Source organism: Epinephelus moara, chromosome 3, assembly GCF_006386435.1.
Source record: "Epinephelus moara isolate mb chromosome 3, YSFRI_EMoa_1.0, whole genome shotgun sequence".
NCBI classification, from domain to species: domain Eukaryota; kingdom Metazoa; phylum Chordata; class Actinopteri; order Perciformes; family Serranidae; genus Epinephelus; species Epinephelus moara.
Window position 1 is genome coordinate 17,745,384 of NC_065508.1, and position 16,555 is coordinate 17,761,938.

General features: G+C 41.8%; 1 protein-coding gene across 1 annotated transcript in view; it reads left to right on the forward strand.

The window, feature by feature from the left end:
- ephb4a (eph receptor B4a) overlaps positions 1–16,555 on the forward strand; it is a 47,930-nt gene that overhangs the window by 26,813 nt on the left and 4,562 nt on the right. The window contains exons 3-13 of the mRNA XM_050040341.1: positions 1,754–2,035; positions 4,421–4,811; positions 8,471–8,623; positions 11,102–11,437; positions 11,524–11,648; positions 13,357–13,522; positions 13,839–13,938; positions 15,254–15,318; positions 15,477–15,590; positions 15,994–16,241; positions 16,325–16,540. Of these exons, the coding sequence (XP_049896298.1) occupies positions 1,754–2,035; positions 4,421–4,811; positions 8,471–8,623; positions 11,102–11,437; positions 11,524–11,648; positions 13,357–13,522; positions 13,839–13,938; positions 15,254–15,318; positions 15,477–15,590; positions 15,994–16,241; positions 16,325–16,540 (2,196 nt within the window). The remainder of the gene's footprint in view (positions 1–1,753; positions 2,036–4,420; positions 4,812–8,470; positions 8,624–11,101; positions 11,438–11,523; positions 11,649–13,356; positions 13,523–13,838; positions 13,939–15,253; positions 15,319–15,476; positions 15,591–15,993; positions 16,242–16,324; positions 16,541–16,555) is intronic.

Consider the following 16,555-nt stretch of genomic DNA (forward strand, 5'->3'; position numbering starts at 1 on the left):
TAAAACGTTAAACTTTACTGCTCTTTGAAAAGGTCCTCTTGTATTATTATGATACTATCATCATATCAGTGGCATAAAATGGTCTCAAAATTTCTTAATGTACCCTGGGTTTTAACACATCTGGGGAAAACAGCATTCTCCTACTATGCACCATGGGCGTGGACCAATCTTCAAAAAGATCTAAAATTAGAAACACTTCTATTCATTGATGAATTAAGGGCATCATAAGGGATGTGGTAATAGAGACATGGGCTTGTTTTTCTTGAGAGGCCACTATGTTTGAATAGTTGTTGTTTTATTGTAGATTTTTGTATAATATGTTGTGTTTGTTGCATTTTAAGTGTGTTTTGATTGGTTGCTAACTTGGCCAGGTCTCTCTTTTTTAATCTCAGTGGGACTTCCTGGTTTAATAACGGTTAAATAAATAAAAGAAATGACAATTTACAATCCAGTAAAAGTAGTTATTGTGACAGGGCTAGGATTACCTTTTTCCAAGGACACCAAATTAAGCTAATATTCATGCTAAACCTCTAGTTTAAAACTATTTGAATGAAATCATCCGTTAAATAATGTTATTTAATGATGATGTGTGCTGAGCCTCAGGTACAGACTTAAATCTATGTGAATAGCAGAAACATGGGATTAACCCTGTTACGTGTATTAACACAGGCTGAATGTATGTGCCTAAATAAAACACAGTTTGTGTGTGTGAAAGTAGTCTGCTTCACCTCGCTCAGATCTGTGCTTTGAAGTGAAAGGAATGGCAAACATGTGACCCATATGTCTCGCAGTATGTATGCAAATGTACATCTCTCTGATTTGCTTTCAAAAAACCCCATTTGTAACAATTTCTTTAATATGATTTCTGTCAAATCCAGATGAGCCCTGTGGGATATTTAGTGCATCTTCATCACAGACAACATTTTGTTCACAGAAATATGTGCTGCCAAAAGTCCATAGTATTTATTTTTTGGGGATTAAAAGGGAAATTCTCCCCTCGGAGAAATTCAAACCTGGCTCTCAGTGCTCTGCTGCACTGTAATTCATTCAGACCAGTATTCTGCCTCACTCAACACATCATCTGCAAATGGATTTTTAAAGATTTACATATTTACATAACTGAATTTCTGAGCCTCAAGTTCAGCAAATCTGCTAAATTCTGCCCTGAGTATGTTAATTTCTTGCTTGTTTCCCGCTCCTGGGAACATGGTGATGGTGAACATGTTTGCTGTTGACTCAGAAGTCAAACATTAAAGCCTTTTTCTGTTGCATTTGGCTCCCCAACAAATGTAGATTTCTGTGGAGGGTTTTCGCTTCATACATATTTGTGATATCCCCCTCTGTATTCTTGTATTTTATTCTAAAAGTGTGTTTGAAGGGTGAAATCTGTGTCTGTCTCGGATGCTGTGTGCAGCAGTGTGCTCTGTTTGACAAGTGAGACTTGTATTCCCACTAGCTGGGCTGTGGCTCAGCAGGAGGAATGATTTAACAACCCAGATTCAAATTTGGGCTGGATCTAAATCCACAGCAGGCCAGATCCGTCCCATGGGCCTCTGACAGGTGCAGTACAGCAGAGGGCCAACAAAGGATCGTAACATTATTATGATGAATAGCACTTTTTATGTGACCAATTTCATAAAGACTCCAGTGAAAGTCTTTACAGGAGAATTAAAAATGTTCACAAGTTTTCTGGGTCAGATGTCATTTTAACTTGCAACCTCTGACAACCCTTTGTTCTCCTCTTTACTCTCAGTGGGAGGAAGTAAGCGGTTTAGACGAGGAGAACAACAGCGTGAGGACCTATCAGATATGTCAGACTGACAGCTCATCCAGCCATTGGCTGCGCAGCGGCTACATCCAGCGGCGAGGAGCGTCTCAGGTTTACGTGGAGCTGCGGTTCACCATGATGGAGTGCTCATCCAGGAGCACCCACCACCGCAGCTGTAAGGAGACCTTCAACCTCTACTACTACCAGGCAGACTCCAACGAGGCCACGTCCTCTTACCCGCCTTGGATGGAGAACCCATACACCAAGGTACATCCACACCCACCAGTTAATCACAAATGCTCATTATTATTGGAATCCAATAATAGACATCTGTTATTGACTTTAAGTTAACACATTGAACATCTGCATTAAAGAGTTACTAGTGTTTGAGTTGTCATGGCCAGTGTGTGAACCACTGTATAATGTGTTATTTGGCTCTGGAGGAACTATTTTCCACATGTGAAAACATAATTAAGTAGAAGGGTGCTCAGAGCACAGACCTCCGCTAAAGCCAAATGTGCTGTCTCGCAGTGTTAATGAAGGTGAAAAATACTATAAGATTTGGATCTGCTCCGAAACATAATGGGTTTTTTCTTGTCCCATGCAAAACTCTTCAACCAAGTTTTATGAAAATCGGGACTGTAGTAGTAGCCTGCTTGTTGAGTCGTGAGCGTCACTTAAGTTTACATTACTGAAGGTTTATGACAAAATCACTTGATGACTGTGTGCGCATGGTGAGAGAGGAGAGGGAGAGACGCTGTGCTACTGCCAGAGGAGCCGCTGAATGAGTTCCCTCTGAGCGGTAACTCGCTAAAAGAGTCTGAGAAGTTTTCATAAAACATTCAGGACACCACAGTTTATTTCACACTACTGAAGCTGCTCCTCTTTTTGGAACCACCGCGGAGTCACTAATAATTTTGCTTTCAGAATGGTTGTTGTTGCCTTGAGTAACAGTATGACGTCAATATGTCAACAAGTCGAAATATGGCAAGTATCACAATATGAATTTTTCATACAAAATTAAAAATTTTACCGGTATTATTGTGAGAGATGACGAGATGATATGGCACACCCTTACTTGGCGGAGGTATTTATAAGGCTGTAACTAATGATTAATTTCAACCATTAATTCCATTTATTTTCTCATTTATCAATTAAAAGTTTTGTTTAGATTTTTTTTTTAGAGCCTACAGTGATGCCTTTAATTAGCTTGTTTTATCCGTTCAACAGACCAGGAAGATGTTCTGTTGACTTTTATATGTGACAAGGAAAAAGAGCAAATCTCACATTTGACAACCAGGAACCATGAAATGTTTGACATTTTTGCTTGAAAAAAATCAATCAAAATTAAATCAGTAAAAAAAAAAAAAAAGTTGCTAAATAATTTTCTGTCAGCTGACTAATTATACAAATTATTTATTTCTAATTTAAATGTCTGTTTCAAACTCAATCCAAGATAATCTGGATGTTATTTAGGATTTAAACTGAGAAGTAACATTTTTTTAACAGGAAGTCTTTGTTATAAACTGGAGGTGTAGCGTTTAGACGTACATGGGCATTTACCAGGCAATGTGGGCCCAATAAACAAAGTTATTGAATTGCATTATGGTTAGTGTAGAATCCAGTTTTATCCCTGCTGGGACTAAACATTTATTTAGAGTTTTTGCCTCTGCTGCATCAGATTTCATCATTCTTTAAAAAAAATCTCACATTTTCTCTTGAGATTTGAGAACATTAAATTGCTAAAATATCCTTTTATTGCATTCAAGAAAAAGAAAACACATCAGGAGAATTGTGTGTTCTCTTGACAACATTTTATTACAGGACTTCACTGGTAGTTTTGAATTTTTACTCCATGTATATATGATGTGTGTGTATATTGCACTGTAAAATGACTGCTGCCAGTTTTTCAAAGCATACCGTAGCTTTTAGATTGACCTCCAATACGCAGTTGGCTCTCAGTCATTTCTTTTAAGTCCATCAGCTTGCAGAGACAAAAAACAACAACGTTGATTTAGTTATGTATTTATTACAGTCGACATTTAATCACTTTTAGTTTCTGTCCAAGTTATGTTACCGTCTCACGGGAACAAGTACACTGTTTTGAAAACTCTCCTCCTCGGTGCATTCAATCTGTTTCACAACCTGCGTGTTTGTTTATCGACTGGCTTTCATTTTTCCAAACGCATAGCTTACAAGTGAAATGCTTTTCGGCATCTCATTGTCAAACCTCAGATGTTGTGGCGTCCTTGAACACGCCGCCAAAGAGAGGTTTCAAAATAGTGCCTGCTCCTCCTCGACTTCATTACCACTTAATAATGTAACTTTGACAGAAAAATAAAAGTGATGAAATGTTCGCTGTGATGAAATTACCTTTCTCCCGAGCGGGTTTCAAGTCCCCGCAAGTTTGAGCTTCAAAGAGGACTGTAACAAATGGGAAACAATGGCTGCCAGGAAGGTAGGAAATCAATCTAAAATCACAGTGGTATGCTTTGGAAAACGTTCAATAATGTAAAGCATATGTGATGTCTAGTTAATGGGCTAAAATGGCTAAAACATGCACAACCGCCAGCCTGGTCCCTCTTAAGACTGAATCCTGTGCGCTGGAATGGGGCCATTGCATAAGATCTTTTCTCTTTCTTCCTGTCCTAGGTGGACACAGTGGCTGCGGACTTTCTACTGAGGAAGGGCGGGGAGAGGAAATTCAACGTGAAGACCTTAAGACTCGGCCCTCTGTCTAAAAGAGGCTTCTACTTGGCTTTTCAGGCTCAGGGCGCCTGCATGGCCCTGCTGTCTGTCAGGGTGTTCTTCAAAAAGTGTCCCCCCCTGGTCAGTGCTCTTTCCTCTTTCCCTGAGACAGTTCCTCGAACTCTGGTGCAAGAGGCGCAGGGCGTGTGTGTGGAGCATGCCGCCCAGCAGGGGCCTCGACCTCGGCCACCTAAGCTCTTCTGCGGGGAAGATGGCCAGTGGGTGGGCCAGCCGACAACCTCCTGCGCCTGCCTACCAGGATATGAGCCCACTGAAGGACACACTAGATGCACAGGTAAGAACGAGGCCCAAGAATGTATGTCGACTACACCCATATAGGCAGAAAGCAGGCAGACTAAACAGGAACACAATGTTAAGATGAGGGTGGGGTTCACTGAGGAGCAGAGAAATGGGCGACGGAGGAAGTTAATGAGGCAGGGGAACGGCCGCAACACGGAGTGGACAGAGAGAGGTCAGGTGGATCAGCACTTATCTCAAAGAGGAAGAGCAGGGTCACAGGCTCACTGCTGCGACAACTCATGGTTCAGCTAAGCTAGAAGGAGCACAGGATGACTGCAGAGGTGATAGAAGTGAGACGGGAGGGGAACGCTCGGGGTAAAGATCATATCACTTTGAGAACATCAAAGCAAAGCAGACAAAAAAGAAGGAAGAAGCAGGATGATTCTCTCAGGAGCTGTGCAGCAGCTCCGTCTAATGAGTCCAATTAACAAGCCTCGTGCATGAACACCCCCCCACACACACACACGCACGCGCGCATGCACACTCTCACACACACTGCATCACACCAACGCGGATAAATGTCGAGCACTGAGAACAGAGGAACGCGAGAAGGAATGCTACAGTTTCTTCAGAAAATGTGGGGTTGCATTCGCTGTGTGTTTGAAGGTAGGATTTAGTTTGATCTCTGTGGGAGGCATAATGATTTCTCATAACAAAAAATAATTTCCGACATTTTGCTTCTGGTGAAGTGGGGTTGGCATTTCCAGCGTTCTGTCACTGAAGAGAGCTGTAAGGAAGAAACATTCACCAGACCATAAAGGGAAATTGCCTTTTATTGCAAGATTGAACAGTTAATTTGCTTCGTAGGCCGGTCACTTCAGAACATGCAATTGGCGTCTGGTTTTAAAATTAAATTACTCCAGCTGCATTGCCATTATCCCTCATAGACAATACATATATTTTCTGGGTCAAACACAACCCTTTAACATAAAGCTTACGAACGCTGTCAAGTTGATTCAGTGTTATAGAGTAGCTTGATTAGAATATTTAAACCCCGTCTTTGAAGTAAAGCTCCAGCAGGCTATAAATACTGCTACATGGGAGGGGTGTATTTCCCCATGTGCCAGCATACTGTAGCTTTACAAATGTTATATAATACAAACGGGTGCATCATGACGCCTTGAATATTCCCAAAAAGATTTTGAGTTACTGGTTAGCAGCTGTCACCAAACTGCAGAAATGATTCATATCAGTGAAAGTGAAAGGTTTGAGTTGTACTTTGATATCATTATTTATTCCTTTTACTCAGAAAAGTGTCCGGAACAAAATAATCACTGAAATTAGCATGCACTGCTGCGAGTGCTGAACATTCTTACAACTGAAGTCATTGAAAAACACTGTTCAGTGAACAATAGTAACAGGCTGTTGTCGGGAAGTGTCATCTGTGTTGTCTTGTTGGATCAAAATAAGAGCTCAGAAGCACCCAGGTTAGTTTTTATAATCCTGTTATACGACAGCCACTTGCATTTAATTTATAAACGATATATTGTAACAGCCTTTAACAGGTGAGACATACATTCAGCACTCGATGCATTTTGCACATGTGGGGAAATTCCAGCAGGCAAAATGCCAGTCGGAAAGTATTGGCGAGAGTGTGTTGACCCTTTTAACAGTGCGCCACTCGGTGTGAAAGTTTATTGTTATATTCCTCTCACTCAGCAGCTGGAGCTGCGTTTCAACCTCCACATTCAACACTTACTGTAAACACTTCAGCGACTGTCTGTGGTGTTACAGTGTGAAGGCTCAATACAGAAAAAGAAAATATATATGTGTGTGTGTGTGTGTGTGTGTGTGTGTGTGTGTGTGTGTGTAATTCTAAGACATATTATGCACATTTTCAGGTTCATATTTGTATTTTTGATTTCTGCCAAAACATGTTTAGATGTTTTCATGCAGTGGTTCCCAACTGGTGGGTCGCAGTCCAAAAGTGGGTCACGGGTCCATTCTGAATCCAGTCAAGTTTGTCAAAAACACACTTTATTTTTAAGTACAGTGAATTTCCGGCACATAGCTTTTATTTTATAGTGCCGTCTCCTGCTGTAGATTGAGTGACTAATGGACAGCTACTTGACAGAGACAGCAAACAAGCTTGACAATTAGGGCTGCAACTAATGATTATTTTCATTGTCGACTAATCTGTCGATTATTTCTTCGATTAGTCGACTAATCATTTTATCAAAAAATGTGTTAAAATGAAAAATGTCAGTCTGTCTCTCCCAAACCCCAAAATTATGTCATCTAATGTCTTGTTTCATACTCACGCCAAAGGGTTTTAGTTCACTGTCATGGGAGAGTGTAAAGCTGCCAATATTTGACCGTAAGAAGCTGCAATAAGAAAACTGGACCCCGTTGCTGGACCAGTAGGGAACCACTGCTTTAATGGTCTTTAATAAAGACTTCTTTCTTCACACTGTCTGAGCTGGAACACCTGTATTCACTCTGTTTAAGTGACTGTCTTCTTAAACCCCCCTCCGAAAAAGCCCACTCTGCTCTGCGCTGATTGGTCAGCGTTTCTGAGTATTTGTGTCTTGGCGTCTCTGCACCATCATTGCAGCAGAGGGAATGACTGTAATGGAGAATAGCAGCATTTTTTACCCTGAAAAATCAACAGTAAAAGCTTCTAAACACAACCAGACATGTTTCAGCAGGAATATGATCCAAAATTGAGATTAACAACATTGGCAACCAAGTTTACACATTTCCCTGACGTTAGCATGTAGCTGCATGCAGCAGGTTAGTCTGTTTAATGTAAACACTTGCAGTAGCGTGCCTGGAGCTGGAGATGATCATATGACGAGATCTGGCACACTATGATGTCATACTGTAGCCAGAGTAGAAAAACCTAATAGAAACAGAGTAGGGTTTTTGCTCACAGGGATTACTTTTACATACATTTACCTCAATATTTCAAACTCAGGTCATGTTTAATATGAACATCTTTAATGGTAACACTGTATATAAGACACAAAATTAAAAAACAAGCTAAATATATTCCTTTTAATAATGATATAAATGTCAAATAGTGACACATTTACAGTGAAATAAAACACAAAGAAAAGCTGTAAATTCTCACATTCGAGCAGCTGGAACCAGAGAACTTTTGGCCATTTTCAATCAATTGGCAAAATTGTTGTCAATTGATTTTCCGTCAGTCAACTGATGGATTGATCAACTGATCCTTTCAGCGCCTGTTCACTCTTCTGTCACAGTTTCTTTACATCCTGAATGCCACAGTGCTGCTTTTGGTTTCAGTGACGGCAGTACAGAGAAAGTACAATATTTGGATCGATAAGCGAAGGCAGTTCTTTGTAAGGACACCCACATGTTCGGTCTCGTTATTCAGATATGGTTAGGTGAAGTCAATGATAAGCAGCATGCCAATGACAGACAGGTTTACTGTTACTATCAGCTTCATTACTGTGATTGTCCTCAGTTTATGGCCCCCATTACGTGGCTCTGTCTGTCAATCTGCAACCATCTGGCACCTTACTACTCTGACAAAAAAACCAGCAGTGTGTTTGCAAATTCAGTTTGACCCAGGTCTGTCTGGGACACAGTGGGTGTGAAGATTTGGTGCAGTGTTGTGTCGTATTTACAGGTTGTGTCCAGAAGAACAAACCCTGAAAATTTGTCCTCCTCTCCTGTCCTCCCCAGGCTGTCCTGCGAATCAGTTCAAGTCGGCCTCAGAGGGACAGTGCACAGGCTGTCCAAAAAACAGCTACACCGACACTGTAGGGACGTCAGTGTGTAAGTGCCACTCTGGATTCGTACGTGCAGAGTCTGACACTCCCGACACCGCGTGCACTAGTAAGTATTCGGGAAACAGTACTTATGCACGAGTCCAAATGCAAATGTGGAGGTGCTAAGCAACACAAGCATCCACTCGCTTGTTTTCGATCTCTACCTTCCCCTGCTCTTCTTCGCTTTGTTTTTACCATCTATGGTGCTTTTCCTTTCCCTTTTCCCCTCGTGTCATTTAGCCAAACTCCCTTTAATCTGCTTTGTGTCCTTTGTCCCGCTGCTGGCCATTGAGATGCACGTCTTTTGTGACAGGTTGTTGGGGGGCAGGGCTTCCACTCAAAAGTGGAGTAGGCATTGATGGTCTTAAGTGACACCTTCATGCGGCTTCAGGAATTCAGGAATTTCAATTCAGCCACATATTGGATGTGTGAATGGGAGGGACTTTTTAATTAGGTGCACTCTTTCGGGATGGCCATAAAGAGGATGTGAAACAATGTGAAACACAGTCGGGCTGTTGACAGTTCCTGCTCTCTGCAGGTGTGATATCAATGCCAACTAGAATTTTACATCCGCCAATTTTATTATTACTGATAACTTTAATTACAAAGGCTTTATCTTAATTATTAATCACGTAATTAGTCCATTCCTATTATAAATTCTGTTATTGTACCGGATTGCCTTTGCAATTCTGCATATCACTTGTATTTTCAATTTGTATGCAAAATTGCAAACCAGCCGCGCCATCTGTAAATCATGCGGACCTTTTCCCCTGAAAATAAGTGTTTGACATCACTGTGACAGCCTTGGTGATTTTAACGAAGTGGATTCAGATTGTTAAACCATAAAATGCATCATCTCTTAAACAAAAAAAAATAAAAAATTCCCCACTCCCAAATGTTGAATTCAGAATTCACTCGCACCCAGATTGTCTATGATGCTGCTGCCCCACTTGGGTTTCCAATGAGAACACTATTAGCACTTAAGTTAGCTGCAGGCTCAGTGACAAAGCTCCGTCTCCTTGGCAGGAACAGAAACTCATTCACAGTGGCTGAGTGGTATTGCTGTTTAGTTATGCTTGGCTTGAGGCAATAGCTATCTTCTTGCAATTTTCAGACGGTGATCATTATCATCCAGTTTTAGACAAACGTAATTGCACCAGTTAAATTCTGCAACACATATGCTCCCGCTGTGACGCAAAGCCACTGCAGGAGCATTGTTCTGCTTCAAGAGGACATGTGCAGACTGAATAAAATGTCTTAAACGCACACGGGAAAACGCAAACAAATGGTCTGTGTGGGTCATGGAAAGGTAAAGCAGCAGTAAAATGACACAGAGGAGATTATAATTTAATTTGATAGAGACATTTTACATCTTATGATTGCTTCAGAGTTCATCGATGCCTATGTTTTAAAATGTGATGACATTTTTGACCTGATAATCTGGTGATATTTGAGGATGACTACTGGTGCTTTTTGAGGGTGTTACAGTTTGACAGTTTGGGAGACTTATGTATTTGCTCTCTTAAGAGTGTAAAGGGAAGATTAATACCACTGTCCAGTGTCTGTATTGTAAAGCCTGCTGACAGTTAGCTTAGCACAAAAACTGGAAACAGCTAGCCTGGCTCTGTCTGAAGCTAAATTATCCACCTACCATCACCCTTGGGGCTCACTACTTAACATGTTAAATCTCAGTACAGAAAACAAAAGAAGCAAAAGAGGTGCGATGGGCGTGACGTATAATGCAACACTGTCAGCCTCTATCATTTGCTGTCCCTGCCGGTGGCTGATCTCGCCCTCTGCTCGGAGTTTAAGGAGCTCCAGGACCTCATTGTTTTTCCCAGTTTGCCTACATTTTCGGCTGCCGTTCGCCCTCTTTGAATTAGCAGATAACTTCTGCTAGCTTCTTTTAAAATCTCCTTATGGTGGGTCGCACATAATACGTTGTCAAAACATCACACCTGTCCTGTTGGCTGTCCCTTTTACACAGATGTGTATGTGGCGCTGTTACTACGTTAGCAGCCAGCTCGAAGGCTGCAAACTCTGCCTCCTCATTCTGTTTTTTAAAGAACAGTGAGGCGGAATAATGGTGAGACATTCCTGCCTTAAGGGGCTCAGGAAGACACTGCACATGGCCAAGAAGTAATCTCAGACCCCGTTAAACCCACAAGATGTTACCACTGGACAGAGCCAGGCTGTTTCTGGTCTCATAACTAATCTAAGCTAACAGGTGAAACAGAGTTCCCTGTGTGTCATCCAACAGCATGCAGCCAAATAAGGTGCTTCTCAGCTCAAGTACAGAGACTTCCCAAAGGAGAAAATGGGACTGGAGCACACTGATAAATTTACAGCCTTTAACAATGCAAACAGACTAATGTTTCAACACAGGTGCACGCTGTAGCTTCATATTTAGTGTACAGATATATAAATGGTATCAATCTTTTCATCTCATTTGTTGAAAGCAGGAAAGTGAATTCTTAATTTACAGTATTCGCAGTGTATAAAAGACCAAATCAGTTTAACTCTTGAATATTTTTTGTCACTGTAGAACCTCCCTCGGCTCCGCGCAGCATCGTCACCCAGATCAACGACACCACGCTCAGTCTGGAGTGGAATGAGCCTCTGGACAACGGCGACAGGACAGACCTGAGCTACGCCGTCGTGTGCTCTGTGTGCAGGTCACCAAAGGGGCCGTGCCTTTCCTGCGGAGACAGCGTCAGCTACCGGCCCGCGCAGCACGGCCTGCTGGGTCGCAGGGTGGAAGTGTGGGGCCTGCTGCCTCACACCACATACACCTTCACAATCCAGTCAATCAACGGGGTGTCTCAGGTCAGCGGCAAGGAGCCTGCCAGTGAAAGTGTCAACATCACCACGAGTCATGACGGTAAGAGAGGTGCAGGAGAAGAGGTAGAAAGGTGTAAATAGCCTGAATTTCATGTGGTATTTATAATTGTTCTGCCATCTGTGCAGTGCCATCGCTGGTGTCTGTGATACGCAAGAGTGACTCCACAGAGAGCAGTCTGACTCTGCACTGGTCAGTCCCGGCTCAGCCACACTACAAAATCCTGCAGTATCAGCTACGCTACTGTGAGAAGGTGAGAGCTCTCCCCCGACAACATCTCTCAACTGTCCGCCTTAAAGGTCACATACTATTTCAGTTTTGTGATTTTATTTTCAGCTGTAGCACAACTCAGGAGTAGAAAAGTCACAATGCTTTGCCAAGAAAAAAAAATGTAAACAGGGTGACAGTCAGTCATGTTGATTTCCATGCAGGTCAAGTGCACTTAAACCCAAACTGCCTGTGGATTGTCAGACAATGCCTCAGATATCTGACAGTGTTGATGATATTTTGCAGTACATCAGTTTATAACATGACCATTTAATTTCTGAGAGATGGTCTCAGACTATGGTTAGGTTAGTGTTTGTTGCTTTGACTAAAACACACATGAAAAACCTGACTCAGAGGCGCCGTCATACAGCTTATATACAAGACACTTTTATGTGAACAAAATAAATTACCTCCATTTACCTCTCAAACGCTTCTGATTAAGATTATTTAATTATTTTTTAATGTACTGTAACTGGATTGAATTAAAATTAGTTAAAGTAAATTTCACTAAACCTTAGCAGGGCGTCTGCAGGTCCTTATAAAGTTTTAAAATGTCTTAAAGTCAAGTTTATAAATGGTAGGCCTTAAAAGACTTTAATTAGTCTTAAATTCAAATTTCTAAGGTTTTAATTACCACAAACAATGTTATCTGATTTCATTTACCCAATCTTCGAATTTCTTTTTGTAAAAATGAATCAAGCTTTTCAGTATCTCAATCATTCTGTTAAAGCCTGGTATTTCTGCACAGCTGCAGATAAAGATTTGGCCACACTAATATTATAAATGTTATTCTATTTGTAGAATTAGATTACAGTAGTGTTTGCAAAGGATTGCTTCCAACTCATGTGAACCAAACATTTACAATAACTCCAAAGCGTGATACAGTCCAAAAGTCAAAATTATTGAGAAAAGATAGATGTGATCATTTCCAAAACTCAATGAGAAGGTGAAGATTTTTGTGGGAATGCAGGAGACATGTGCCCTTCAATACTTAGAGCATGTGCATCCACCCCTGCCAATAAGAACATGAAAATAGCAGAGGACTTGTATTTTATTTTGGCGAACAGGTAAGAACACAACTTGTTTACATAACAATACCTGTGGTAATGTAGGTGGTGACAGTTTGCAACCTCATAAGCAATAGCTTTAGTTTTTCATGAAACCGAAAGAAGCAGAAGCAGTTATGCATAGCAGGAGCACCATGACATTTCCTCAATAGACTGATGCAGAAAATGCAGAAATAGATGAATAAAAATTCACCAGAATGCAGAAAATGAAGTGTTTTACCCTCAAATATTTTTTTTTCTCATTAAAGAAAGTTGATTTAATTAAAAAAGACCAACTCATTCAACCCGATGACTCACTTTATTCAAATTTAGGATTTTGTTCAGGATTTAAAAAACATTTTTTTGGGTGATAACATCATAAAATATGACAACAGATGTTCAAACTTAATTCAGAAACCTTATTAGAAGCTTTGAATGTTAAAAAATGACATTCGGTACAGCCCTACTAAAGTCGATTACAACAATATGCAATTTTAAGTACAGAATATTTGAATTCCTATGGATGACCCCTTAGTGGCTCTTACAGCAGTTTTTTTGTTTTTCTCTCACAGTGATCCCTGCCGTTTCCTCGCTTATTCCTGTTACACATTCACTTCCACTCCACCTAACCCTTTTTTTATACGGTAGGAGCGTCGTAGTGAAGATCAGTGCCACTACGCAGAGAGTAACAGAAACCAGGCCGTGCTGACGGACCTCCGCAGAGCCACACAGTATGAGGTGCAGGTTCGGGTTCGCACCATGGCTGGCTATGGCAGCTTCAGTCCTGCAGCTGTCTTCCGCACGCTGCCTGATGGTGAGTCTGCTCTTAAAGCAGGAGTCTCGTACACATTGCTTTTTTTTTTTTCTTTCACACATTTTTTTATTTCCTTCGGGAAGGTTTTTTCAGATTTTTTTTTTCAGTCCCTGCGTAATTCCTAGTTGAATGAATGTCTTGCCTGTGTCCTTGTGTTGAGTTAGTGTCCTTGTATTGAGCCTCTTTAATATTATAAATTCCAGTCATGTTCTTTATTTCCCTCTCATACTTTCCTTTACTTCCAATGTAAACCTCCTGTCATGACTTGAGTCATCACGTTACTCTAACTACGCCGTCTCTCTGTCTCCTCTCTCAGGTCATGACTCCGCCGCCCAGTTCTTAGTACCTGGCATCCTTATCGCTGTCGGGATGCTGCTGCTTGTCACTTTCGTCTTGGTGGCCGCCTACTGCATACGGTGAGAACGGGCGAAGAAGGAAGGAGGCAGAGAAAGAGATAGATTTGGAATGGAAAGAAGCTGACAGAATAACAAGAAACAGGAAAAAGGGGGAAATCGAAAACCAATAACAAACCGTGACCCCAATTTTACAGTTTCGCACCACTTTGTTCTTTTGTTTATAGAAATCATATCTTATCAACGGTGGATTTGCACTCCGTTACCCACACCATTTATTTCTGTGTGAGGCAGCTCAGACACAAAGCAATGCTCATGATGTCTTTTGCTTACACAGCTAAAAGTTATCCTGCTCATTAGAACATTTTCCTTAGGCTTCATTGTTTGAGTAAATAGTGTTGGATGCCATCAGAGGGAGAAAGGGTGTGTGTGTGTGCGTACGTGCATGTGTGTGTGCGAAGAGAGAGAGAGAGAAATGACGGTAGAGGTAGAGGGCAGGGAGAGACAGGATGCAGGCGTCCCAACCCTGTTTCCACAGGACAGGAGAACAATAGCTGTGACCTTGTGACACACACACACACACACACACACACACACACACTTACACACACAAACCAATGGCTGAGGCCCAGATCTGCCACTAACCGAGGGTGGTGCATTATTGCTATTTTAGGCTTATGAGGTGGGAGCAGGAGAGAGAAATGGAGGAAGGCAGAGATCCAGTAGCTACAGGGTTGTTACAGTCTTGCAGGGATGAGTTTGCACCAGCAGAATTATAATGGAGCTGCTTGTGTCAAAGAGCAGAACCAGCGAGGTTGGCTCAGGTATTCGCTGTCGCCACGAGCCGTCTTGTGTTGTGCGTTTGAGATCGCGGAGGATTGTTTAAGGAAAACAAAAGGCTTTTCTTAACAAGGTGAAGTCTTTGTGTCAAAAAAATAAGAAAATTATGGAGGTGTTTTTGGAACAGAGAGACTGTATCTCTGTTGGCTGTTGATCTCTAGCTGAACTGACCTCTCGGTGCACGGGGCCAAGATAGCAGAGATATTCCCAAAGGGGATCAGTACATTATCATATTTTGCTATGCTTGCTCGCATCCTAGAATGATTACTATCAGATAAAAATAATCACACAATTTGTGTTCTTTCTGGCTCCTTTTTGCTTTTTTATAGTTTGTATTTTAGTCACAGAGGCATTTTATTACTGTCATTGCATCTGAACAGTCACATTGTAAGCACAGTGATTTGCATAACATTGGGCTGATAAAGCGTTAGGAATGCTTTCCAAAAAAAAAAAAAAAAAAATTAACCTCCATTCTTCAGATAACTGCGCTGCCAATCCTAATCTTATTTTATTTATCCCGATCTCTTTCTCTCTGCAGCAGACATAGCCGAGTAAAGGACCCAGAGTTGAGCGACAAAAACAGCCAGTACCTCGTCGGCCAAGGTAACAGATCAAGGACACGCACGCTAAAACCTCAGCTGTGATTTACAACTTGTTCACGTTGAGAAAATCATTTTTTAATGTGACTGGGCTCGTTGCTGCTGGTACTCTAACATTTCTTCTTTTCCTTTCCCACGACTCTGTTTGTGTTTCTCTCACAGGGGTCAAGGTTTATATCGACCCCTTCACCTATGAGGACCCTAATGAGGCCGTGCGAGAGTTTGCCAAGGAAATTGATGTTTCCTTTGTTAAGATCGAGGAGGTTATCGGTGCTGGTAAGCCTCAGCTTTATGCTTTTCCCATTATTCAAAAGTGTCCAAACTTTGTGCTGGTCATCTCTTTTTGTTGACTGTTTTTTTTTTGTAGCCATGCAGATTGTCTTCTTTCAACATAACATTATTAAGAATTATCTAATTTAGAACGTTAAATTGGTTCTGTGACATTTTAAAACCATCGTCTGTATTCTTCTTTATCAGGAAAATTCAATATTGCCACGTAAATAAACCAATTAACTGATAAATATGTTACCATATTACCAGACGTTATTCAAACCAAAGGGCATCACTAGCTGCGGGCGAGCTTTAGGTTTGCCGAAGACTTACTGTCACCTTCCTAATGTGGTAAGCACCTGTTAAAGCAAACAGCCCTAATGTGTGTTTATGTGTCTGTGTGCTGCAGGAGAGTTCGGGGAGGTGTGTCGAGGGCGGCTGAAGATCCCAGGGAAAAAAGAGAACTACGTAGCAATTAAGACTCTAAAGGGAGGCTACACCGACAAGCAGAGACGGGACTTCCTGTCTGAAGCGTCCATCATGGGTCAGTTCCAGCACCCTAACATCATCCACCTGGAGGGCATCATCACGGCCAGCTGCCCAGTCATGATCCTCACAGAGTTTATGGAGAACGGCGCTCTGGATTCTTTTCTACGGGTGATTTTCACATAGAGAACAGGCTTTTCAAACACACCGCCACTTCACTTGTTCTCCAGCTGAACTCTTTCTCTCCTCCGTAGCTGAACGACAGCCAGTTCACTCCCATCCAGCTGGTGGGTATGCTGCGCGGCATTGCCTCCGGCATGAAGTATCTGGCAGAGATGAGCTACGTCCACAGAGACCTGGCTGCCCGCAACATCCTGATCAACAGCAACCTGGTGTGCAAGGTGTCCGACTTCGGCTTGTCACGCTTCCTGCAGGAGAACTCCTCTGACCCGACCTACACCAGCTCTCTGGTGAGATGACAGACC